Genomic DNA, 11,645 nt, shown 5'->3' with positions numbered 1-11,645 from the left:
TAATAATTTTATAATAAAGCCCTTGATTACTAGCTGTTATAATATAGCACCCAACCTAAGCACCCTATTACTAAAAAGGTTTATATTATACAAAACGATTAAGTGCCGTTACTATAGACATTAAAACTCAAAACTACTAGATTCCAGTGCTGAAAAAATATTCGATCATAAACAACTAGCCGTCATGTTGTCAGACATGACACCTGACTTCAAGTTGCATACACAAGAAATCTAATTTGATTTTATAATTCCCTTACTAAATCATACAATAAACCCTTCTAAAATCAGACAGCGAATGAGCTGATTAAACTAAGTACTTACGAGCGATGGAACTCGTCTTTAACCGGTCTAACTTGCGTGCGAGCTAGAGGGACTCTGAAAGGGAATCGAAGGCGGTCTCGATGAAGAATAACAGGATATGATAACATGGCCGTGCAATCCGACTCTGGCGGGAAGGACGATGTGAAGACTCAGTTCGTGACCCGGGAAGGGACGTACCGTTTGATGACATTATCGGAGTATTCCAGGCCCAATCGTGTCGGGTACACTAGTGGGGCAGGTTCCACGCATGTACGGGTCTCGCTGGTCTCATTGCCCCCGGCGCCGCCGGGTGGAGCTCCCAGCTCCGACGGACCGTGCTCTGACGACAGAATCTGTTTTAATCACGGGAAAGAGCTCTATGTTTACGTGTATCGCGGAGTAAAGAAGGTACTGTCTATACTTACTATATTGTTCATATATGGTGGTATAAATATTTGTGTTTTGATAGAATATTGTAGATTAATTATCAGAGTGAACTCTGAGACAGGTCAGGTCTAAAGTAATGAAACCCATTATACATTAATCTGTTATGTGCAAGCAAAACCATTCATTGAGTAAATAATCACTATATCTCAGGAACTATACCAAATTGAAATTAGGAATTTTCTGCCAATGGGTTTTGTAATAATTATTGGATAGTTGGATAATATTGGACAAAGGTAATTAAATACTATGTCACCCTTATTTATAAATCATATGTAGCATTGGAGTACTGACCTAGTGTTTTCTTATGCTCTGACATATACTATTGCCACATTTATTAAAAATGGTGTACATATAATATTTCTGTATTGAAACTTCTCATACAAATCAAGACACGTGATCATATCTGTCTGATTTACTTGACCCAGTCTCAACTATCCCAGATATTAGATAGTTCACTGGAACATATGTAGGGCCTCCTAATTACCTATTCTTAGTTTATGTATAGCTCAAATTACTTCACCAATGCCATATAGGTCTTCTTTATACATTAAGATTGGTTAGGCAAAATATATTAGGTATATTGCATCATTGTAACACTTGACTATAAATGACTGTGAAGTAATATCTGTTATAACATTATATAACTTTTTACTATTAATAATCAAGTAGTTTTAAGTGGTATTCCATTCTTATAGTAACAATCTGCAAAGTGTTTATTTGTTTTAATACACTAATCTCAAAAACTACCAGTATGATTTGAGAAATTTTGTGTTTCATAAAAGGTTACAGGCAACACTTTGCTAAAATTCAGTAAACATTTGGATGCCTGGTATTAACAGGTATTATATCTTCTACTACTCTATAGTTCTCTCTATTAAGGCAATAATATTTTTCCACTTTACTTTCAAATTGTTAAACAATCTTTCATCTAATTTATTCTCTCTAAAACAAATTCCTAAGAATACTTTACTTATTTTACATCTTGCTAGTACGGCAGGGCCACTTACACTAGATTGAACTACATAATTTATGGATGGCTAGAAGACAAACAAATCAAAGATTACACTAAACATTATGTTATTATATTTTAACTATAGTGATACTCTGCAAATATTCAAGTAAAAATCATTCATTATTCTCGGGGTACCTCAATAGTTCACGGAACAATGCTGTCCACCTGTCATGGCATAGATCCCTTTGAGCATACATATAGCATATTACTTTGATAGCTCCTCTGGTGCTGCATTTATGGGTAGCCCTGAGTGGTAAAATGGTGAATCAACAAACATTATCATATCAACCCTCGTCTCCTCCAACAATGAGAAGGGGTTAAGGCTGTAGTCCACCACTAAGGCCCAGTGTGGATTGGTGGACTCCACACACCTTTCGAACATTATGTAGAACTCTCAGGCATGCAGGCTTCCTCTCGATTTTTTCCTTCACCGTTGAAGCAAGTGATATTTTAATTACTTAAAACTCGCGTAACTCAGAAAAGTTAGAAGTGCGTGCTGGGATTAGAAATCGGCTCCTCGATAGTGAAGTCGAGTTCCTAACCACTGGGCTACCACTGCACTGCACCAACAAACATAAAACATCATATCTTGCTATTAGCTATCTTACATACTTAACTACATGTAAGAGGTGCTTAACTGATAACAATAATAATATGCTAAATCAATCTTCACTTTTCCCTACAAGTTGTTGTTTTAATGTATGGTACGAAGCATTTTCATTTGCATTTTCACATGGACCATTGGCAATCTATTTCCATATGTTTCCCGAGATAGATGCTATGCTAGAATCAACCCTCAAATATTACAAAGTTGTAAATTAAGAATTACTTTCAAATTTATAAATTTAAAAAATTACAGAAAAAACAGGATTTGAACTCGCTACTCTCTGGCCTGAGTGCTTTATCTAAGGCTTAGAGGCATAGCTGTAGCTTAGATTCTAAGCTACAGTTCTCACACTGCCTGTGCCATATTAATATAATTAATATATGCCTTTTTATAAGTCTTATAGCACCATCTACTGTAGCACCATCTACTGTAGCACCATCTTGTTAGAAATATCTAGTAGAAAAAAAGTTGGTCTGTCAATATGTTTGTGCGATGATTTCAAAATGTTGGACATCATTACATTACATTACATACAATTACATTACATTATCTTGTCTGATATTGCATTTCTCTGTGTTGCCTGTGAGAAAAGAGTCCTTTAAGAAGAGTTCTAGTGTAGATCCTTTTTATTGAACTATAAGTTTTCCCTTGACTGCAAATTCATCTGCTGCTAATTCTAAAATGGTGGCTGGCTAGTCTGCTATGGGTGGGGCAGTTATATTAAGTCCATATCCCTACTTGTACTAGAACGCTAAACTGTGGTTGCACATTTTTGTCAGTAACTAGCCATTGTTGAAACCTCCAATGAGAACAAACCCATTCTTATTACATTTGTCTTAAATTGTATTGCCTTATTAATAGTGGGAGTATAAAATAACAAATAGACAGTTAATTTTTGTCATAATAGTGATAACAACGGACAGTCTCTTATTATCTATGAGTATCACTCAAAAGCCTTTAGTGATAAAACTCTCATATTGATTACAATGCATGTTTAAAAACACTCTAAAATGATTATAGTTGCACATTTTCGAATTTTATTACAGGAAATGATATATACAATGATAATAGTTTAAGAAATGTGGGCTGAAAGTAAAAGCATGCCGAGGCAGTTTTATTGCTGCAACCAATCAAGTTATTTTTTTTCACAACATCTTATTTCATTAACACAAGCAGCAGACTTCTTTTTCTTCTGTTCCTAGGCTGTTTCCGCACTTGGTTGGCCTGAAACCGTCCGTTGTACGTGTGGCCAGACATATAAATATTTTCATTTATTTAAATACTTATTTAAGTTTTTGAATTGTGACCGGAGATAACAACGGTAATGCTATATACACCTATAATTGATTATTGTAATGGCACTAGGCAGAATTTGTAATTCTAAGACATAATTTTTTTTTTATGAATGTAGTTAAAATTAATTGCTGGTGTGTCTTATGAATAAATAAATAAATAAGAAGAATCTTGATCATAAGATTACTATCATATAAAATGTAGCGAAAGGTCCCAAAGTTCGACTTGCAAAATGTTGGTGCAATCCTAACTAATAATATAGTGTGTTTGTTTGTTTGTCCTTTCTTCACGCCTAAACTTAATGTGAAAGTAAAACTCAAAGTTAAATATTTCTTTATTCAAAAATATGGCACTTTTGATGCATACATTACATAAAAATGTGTACATGGTAGTGAAATGCTGGCGATATATAAATTCGTGAACATTAAGCAAAAGCTAAGAGTTTTCCAAACAAGCTTTGGTAAGACAAAGCCCACAACAAACTTATCCAGGTGTAAGGCGTTTATAATAATAATAAATCTTTATTCATTACATCTTTGACGACCCGAGTAGTGCAGTGGGCAGCGACCCTGCTTTCTGAGTGCAAGGTCGTGGGTTCGATTCCCACAACTGGAAAATGTTTGTGTGATGAACACGAATGTTTTTCAGTGTCTGGGTGTTTATCTGTATATTATAAGTATTTATGTGTATTATATTCATAAAAAAATATTCATCAGCTATGTCAGTACCCATAACACAAGATACGCTTACTTCGGGGCTAGATGGCGATGTATGTATTGTCGTAGTATATTTATTAATTTATTTATCTGAATTAAAAAAAGTTACAATCCTTACAAACTATTTGTGTTAGCCAAAAACTAAAACTTATTGTGATTTTCAATAAATTCTTAAGATAGTGTTAGTATGTTATCTAACGATGGATCCCATACGATTGCATTTTTTTTTGCAATTAGGGTAGATAAGGGTGCAGCTAGTAAAATAAAAATACTTTGTTTCAGGCAGCGGATCTGACCAAACCAGTGGATAAAAAGATGTACAAAGGCACCAACCCTACATGCCATGACTTCAACACAGTCACCATAACACCGGAGAGTGTCTCCCTAATCATAGGGTTTTCTACAGGACAAATACAACTCATAGACCCCATCAAGAAGGAACTAAGTAAATTGTATAATGAGGAGGTGAGTTGATCGAAGTCCTTCCAATACACTTAAGATGCTGTTGAACACTTAAACTATTCATAATCTGTGTCATTCACAGCAAAAAAAAGGTATTTATGTAGTATATTGTACCTTTATTTACCACAATAAAATAATCTTACTCACATCCTGGGGTAGCTGGAAGAGATCTCTTATAGAGATAAGCTTTCTTTTGTACACTTCATGTATCTTATGTTCACAATCACATTTTATGTTACATAAATAATAAATAAATAAATATGTCAGAAATACGCTTAAGTGTAATATGCCTTTTTTTTCCACTGAGAAGATACACACACTACACAGATTATTACTGTCTATTGACGGCCGAGTGTCCAAGGTCGTGGGTTCGATTCCCACAACTGGAAAATGTTTGTGTAATGAACATGAATGTTTTTCAGTGTCTGGGTGTTTATCTGTATATTATAAGTATTTATGTGTATTATATTCATAAAAAAAAATTCATTAGCTAACTTAGTACCCATAACACAAGCTACGCTTACTTTGGGGCTAGATAGCGATGTGTGTATTGTCGTAGTATATTAATTTATTTATTTGTTTTTATAACCTCTCTTGCGGTCCTTCGCGACATCGTCCTTAATAGTCAACCTTAATCTCACCTGCATCATCACTACTACATCGGTAGTAGTGATGATGCAGTCTAAGAAGATGACGGGCTAACCTGTTAGGGTGTATGGTAGTCATACCCCTAATCGGTTTCTACGCGACATCGCACCGGAAGCTCTCAAAAGGAAAAAAAATGCTGGTTTTGAAACATTCTTCTTATAGAGATCAACGCGTTGAAGCAAACAAACACATCTTTTAGCTTTATATATTAGGGTAAGATCCTGGCATCATTCAGCACCTTAATACGTCACGACATTATGACGTATCTTAAGGCTATATATATATATAATTTTTATGCACAATGACTGAGCTAACTGGATTAAGACCTAAGAAGATATAATGAGGCAACAATGCAAGATTCTCACGACAGCTCCCATGGTCGTTGATTACGGAGATAATAATAATAATAATAAATTATTTTTATGAAATTATTTTATATGTGGTGATTGTATAAGTTTGTCTATTCCCTTCGTCGCCTGGTACGACACCCGCTGGAGGGGGGGGGGGGGGGTACAGTTATTGTGACAAAACACAAAGAAACAATTTCTTATGACGTTTTACAACGTGTAAATGAAAACCGAAATAATACTTCACAGGCTTCAGAGGTACATTATGTACTGTGTCTGAGACTTATCTGTGAAACTAAAAACCTAATAGTTTTTGAGTAGACGACTGCCATAGTTTTTACTGAAAGAAATAAGATATAGCTCTAACAACAAGTGACTCCTGTCGCGTAGCGTGGGTACTATGCACGCGTCGGTCTTTAATCTTCAATAGGGTTGTCATTAGTAAGCAATTAGAATGTTTTGAATTCGTTCGTATGGATAAATAGGTAAATATGCTTCTTTTGAAATATACTATGTAAATGGGCAGGAGATAATTATATCCACGGGGAGAGAATCAAAATTTATCTTCTCCCTCAGCTTTATTAAATCTCAGAGCACTGGCGCACTAGTTGAAATAATATCCAAATAATATATGTGTAATAATAAACGGGGGTACATTTGAAACGCGTTACAAGGAGCATATGGCAGCCCTCAATCATAACCATCCTGAAAAATCTAATGTTGCAAAACATCTTTTAGAAAGTGGACATAACGTAAGCAGTAATCATTCATACGAAATATTACATACTTGCGATAAAGGGTTGAGACTTGATTAGAAATTGTTAAACATAAGAATGGAAGGTTCAAATTGCTAAACGAACAAATAAATTTATCAACTTCACCTCTATTGAGAGGCACTAATGAGGTGGGAGGGGCTTAGATACGTAAGGAATGGTAGGGGGGTAGGGGTACGAAAGGTATAAAAGGCGACCCATTTGGCAATTTTTTCACGTTAACTACCGACAATGTGTCCCAACAGCACACAAACACACGACCAACACAGCGTCTTCACCGGCGAAGACGAGGGCCCCGATTTCTGACGTAATCCGAACGTAGATCCTTACCACGGTCACGAGGTCCGAGCCCTCGCAGGAGGCACCCTCGGGTCGACGTCTCCCACTCTCCCCCCGATGTCGTCGAGCCCTAGGGCTCTTCTCATGGCGAGCTTTCGCGCTCGCCCCACTCCCCCGGTGACGCCGTAGCAACCCCTCAGGTGGTTAGCGGCAAGTGTCCATCCGAAAATCGAAAATCAAATTTTTCACTTAACATTACATTAATTCATTGTAATGTCATCATCTCCTGAGGATGCTCCGGTTTCGGAGCGAAACGTGCGTAATGTACCCTATATTGCCGAGGATCCGTTTGGAGTGGAGTTTCCGGATTGAAGTAATTATAAATTACGCCATACAGATTCTCCTGCTGTTCGCGGATCATAGCTAATTAAGCTTAATTTTCATAATGAATAGACTTCTACTATTTCATGTTCCCCTGCTTTAGCAGAAGGATACATTAATGATATTCCTTGTTAGGTGATATAATGTTTACCTCCTGCCCGTGGTAGCCCTGCAGGCAAGCAAGTGTAGTTTTGCTTCCCCCAGAGGCTGATAGACAAGACGCGCGTGACGTGCATCAAGTGGGTGCCGGGCTCCAGCAACCTGTTCGTGAGCGCGCACGCCTCGGGGCAGCTGTACGTGTACAACGAGGAGCTGACGTGCGCCGCCGCGCCGCCGCACTACCAGCTGTTCAAGCAGGGCGACGGCTACTCCATCCACACGTGCCGCACCAAGTCCACCCGCAACCCGCTGTACAGGTGAGGGCACAGATATACATCTTAATATATATAAATCTCCTGTCACGATGTTTGTCCGCGATGGACTCCTAAACTACTAAACCGATTTTAAATTAAATTGGCACACCGTGTGCAGTCTCGTCCAACTTAACGATAGCTTAGATCTTTAATTATAGTCGCAATTTTATTTTATTGCAAATTATTTGTCTATAATTGACAGTCACATGTTTTATATATATATGTGGGATATATATATATATATATATATAAATAATAAACTATATATATATATATATATATATATATAAATAATAAACTATTATAAACTACTATACTCATTTAAGGCTTAGCGTTACTGAATAATTTAAAAACAAAATCAAACGCAGACGAAGTCGCGGGCAACAGCTAATATATATTTATAAACTTGTTTTGTGTATCTTAACCATCCAGGATGCCACCAAAACGCATACCGAAAAATTCATTCAAATCGGTCCAGCCTAGGTCTAGGAGGAGTTCAGTGACATACACCTGCACACAAGAAATATAGAATATAATAGAAAAACTTTATTGCAACACAACACAATAGGAAAAATACAAAGAAAACAGTAATAGTACTTAGTGCCAGGGTTCAAAGGCGGCCTTATCATTAAAAGTGATCTTTTAAAAGCGATCTGAGCGTACGAAGCCGATAAAAAAGGGGAAAGTGGATGGTGCATAAAGTATGTTACAAAAAAAACATACATAAACCTACATACTACATATATATATATATTTTATTTATATTTGTATAATTTTTAAATCTTATTTATTGCACCACCTACCTCTTTTTCTACGTTTTTTCCTTTTACGCCATTGGTTGCCTGGAAGAAATCGCTATGTAGCGATAAGGCCACCAAATTGTACTCTCTTGATTGTATTTATATCTTTGTAACTACTTTTTGTTTCTTTGGTGTACAATAAAAGTGTATTCATTCATTCATTCATTCATACTACATTTACATATTAATTACACAAATACCTATATAAATTTATATATACTATAATAGATATATATGATATATATTTATGCTATTATAAACTTACATAATACTCAATTAAACATATAAGTAGTAATTTTTTATGCGATGTTTAAACAGGTGAATGGTTAATATAGTTATAAAGATATATATTTTTTTTATGTATGTGTTATGTTTAAGTACTTTAAAAACAAAAAAGATATATATCTTAGATATAAGCAGGCGTTAGGGCACGTTCACACAGAACGTCCATTTTACAGGTCCGTTTGAACGTGTACGTTACTAGCGTATGTAGTTGTATGAGCGAGTTCACACACATGAAGGTATTCCAGATCCAGTAACAAAAGAAATAATGATCTTGCGCAAACAAAGCTTGCAAAGCACGCAACAAGGCACTCTTGATACTCGATAGTTTCAGGAGTGCCTCAGAATTTCACCCTACAGAAGTAAAGCAAAGCAACAAAGAAAGATTTTCATTTCGTGATCTAATTGCAGGGCTTCAAATAATTTCTTTGAATATTGCCATCAAATAAGTTTACAAATAAATTGATTTTGTTTTTGACAATGGTACACAATATAAAGTTCGTAAAAGATTGCGAGGCGGTATGTAGACACAAAATAAATGATGTGAAACGAGTTGCAGGGCTGGACACAAGTGGGAAACGACCTTGGAATTTTAAAATGCCTGCAAGATTAGTGGGACATCATTATAGTAAGTTTTTAAAATAAGATCTCTTTCTTTCAGGTGGGTGATAGGCGCGGAGGGCAGCTGCATAAACGAGTTCGCGTTCTCGCCTTGTGGGACGAACCTCGCCGTCGTCTCGCAGGACGGCTTCTTACGAGTGTTCCATTACGACACCATGGACCTTATAGGGCGAGCGAGGTCGTATTTTGGTGGCTTTTTGTGCGTCTGTTGGTCCCCCGACGGGAAATATGTTGTAGTTGGAGGCGAGGATGACTTAGTGACAGTGTGGTCGTTTAGTGAAAGGCGAGTGGTGGCCAGAGGTCAAGGGCACAGATCCTGGGTGTCGGTGGTAGCGTTCGACCCCTACGTGGTCAGCTTCACCGAACCGGAACACGAAGTTGAAGAGGACAAGAAAAGTGAAAGTGTACAGTGTTACAGGCTAGGAAGCGTTTCTCAGGACACACAGTTATGTTTGTGGGATCTCACGGAAGATGTTCTAAGGCCGCCCGTAAGAGCGCGAGCGTCCGCCCATTTATCTCCGAACAGTCAAAACTTCTCCCCAAACGGGATACCAGGGAATAAAGCCCCCGTTAAATGCGCGAAGACTAATAAAATCGGTCACAAACACGCGGAATTAAGCGGCAACGCGACTGGTGAGCCGTCTGGGGCGAAACCCGTGGCGAAAGCGAAGTCGAATAATGTGTCGACTTTAAACATTAGCGTAGGGAAAGCGAAGGAAGAAACTTCCGGGTCTCTAGGAGTCAATTTCACGCAACGCCTCGCTGGATTTTCGTTTGGGGAGCGACGGTCGGATCACAGGCGAAACTTCAGTTTGACGAAACCGGCGGAGAAATCCTCGACGAATACTGTAGCTTTAAGGGGAAAATCCGTCACGTCGGATAGTTTCGACCCATTGAAATTGATTGGGACGCCGTCCTGTCCAAGATTCGACGAATGTCCCGTACTGGAGCCACTTATCTGTAAGAAAATAGCTCATGAGAGGTTGACAGCTTTGTTGTTCCGCGCGGAGTATTTAATAACTGCGTGCGCTGATGGGTGCGTTAACACGTGGGCGAGGCCCGCAAAGACGCAGAACGGGGATTCAAGGTCGAGACGATCGGACAGGATCGACCTTGTTGATTAGGCGTTAGTTGGGCCTTAATTCTCTATGACATCAGACGTAACTACGCACGCACTTTGTGACGTCAGTTTGACAGAAGAACTGTCAGGCATGACGTCACAAATTGCTATTACGTTTGTTGAATGTCTTAGCGAATAGGGTCCCTGGTCGCATTGTGATAGTTCCGAGTATTTAATGTAACCCGTTACGGAGAAGTACTTTGGTATTTTACAGAAGAACACTCCCGAATTACTCTGCTTTGAATTATGTCCATTATTGTTGATTTGACGGATCGGGAAACAATAAAGATAGGTTGTTGTCACTATGAATATCAGAATTAACGAAAAGGTTTGATTAGGAGTCGGGTGGGCAAAAAATTAAATAAATAAAAGACGAAAGAAAGTTTGCCCGAATTTTGATCTTTCTATTTTGAGCACCAAATGTAGTGCGTAAAAAGGGGGAAAAATCTAACGATGCAATGATTTATTTACTAAATATTTTTGCCCCGTAAACTGCAAAAGGGGTGTTCATCTGTATTTAATACAAAAGTTCACTTAATCAACGGGACTTAATTAAATTAGTAACGAATAACTATAGCCAGTGGCGTGCACTCTATACATGCACAAAAGCACTGCATACCCTAACATTGATATATAACTCGTATAGGAGGATAATTTGTGCCGTTTTATGCAATTTTCCTGGTGTATGCATACCCTGGTAGGAAACCTTGTGCACGCCACTGACTATAGCACTGATCCTCTTGCAGTCATAACTAGGTAAAATAATTACTATAACGTAAGATCACTTTATTATATTATGTACAGCGTTTTATAACATTATTATTGTCCAGTTTGTTGATAATGCAAAATATATTATTATATAATATGTGAATACATATTATATTATTATGATAAAATATTATTTTTGTGCGTCGAAATCGTTATTATAAGTTTCAAGCTTAAAACATATTGATCATGCTTTATAGGTGCTATTTAGTTTGAGTGCAAAATTAAACGGGCAGGTCTTAAAGTAAGTGTTTTTCTTCTACTCTCTCTTCTTCTGCCACCTTCTGGCAAAGAGAAAGAGAAGCACGCGATCATCTTCTGTGGTTGTATGTGGGTAAAATGGTTTTCTTAATTGCAAATATATACACTGGCGTTTGAC

At 37.4% G+C, this 11,645-nt stretch overlaps 1 protein-coding gene across 1 annotated transcript; it reads left to right on the top strand.

The window, feature by feature from the left end:
* The first annotated feature begins 203 nt into the window (after nucleotides 1-203).
* LOC120632326 (WD repeat-containing protein 20) lies at nucleotides 204-11,308 on the top strand. The gene is made up of 4 exons (XM_039902170.1): nucleotides 204-708; nucleotides 4,658-4,840; nucleotides 7,470-7,681; nucleotides 9,422-11,308. Exons 1-4 carry the CDS (start codon nucleotides 427-429, stop codon nucleotides 10,503-10,505), a joined length of 1,761 nt encoding a protein of 586 aa, XP_039758104.1. The 5' UTR covers nucleotides 204-426; the 3' UTR covers nucleotides 10,506-11,308.
* The last annotated feature ends 337 nt before the right edge of the window (nucleotides 11,309-11,645 follow it).

This window comes from Pararge aegeria, chromosome 19, assembly GCF_905163445.1.
Source record: "Pararge aegeria chromosome 19, ilParAegt1.1, whole genome shotgun sequence".
In the NCBI taxonomy this organism is placed as follows: Eukaryota; Metazoa; Arthropoda; class Insecta; order Lepidoptera; family Nymphalidae; genus Pararge; species Pararge aegeria.
Note: the sequence above shows the minus strand (reverse complement) of the source record. Positions and strands in the feature narration are given on the sequence as shown.

What these genes read in the sequence shown, in the direction of transcription:
- LOC120632326 (XM_039902170.1), top strand. Translation starts at nt 427, where the DNA reads ATGGCCGTGCAATCCGACTCTGGCGGGAAGGACGATGTGAAGACTCAG. An exon ending in TGTATCGCGGAGTAAAGAAG is followed by an intron (nt 709 to 4,657) that starts GTACTGTCTATA and finishes ACTTTGTTTCAG; the next exon opens with GCAGCGGATCTGACCAAACC. An exon ending in GTAAATTGTATAATGAGGAG is followed by an intron (nt 4,841 to 7,469) that starts GTGAGTTGATCG and finishes TGCTTCCCCCAG; the next exon opens with AGGCTGATAGACAAGACGCG.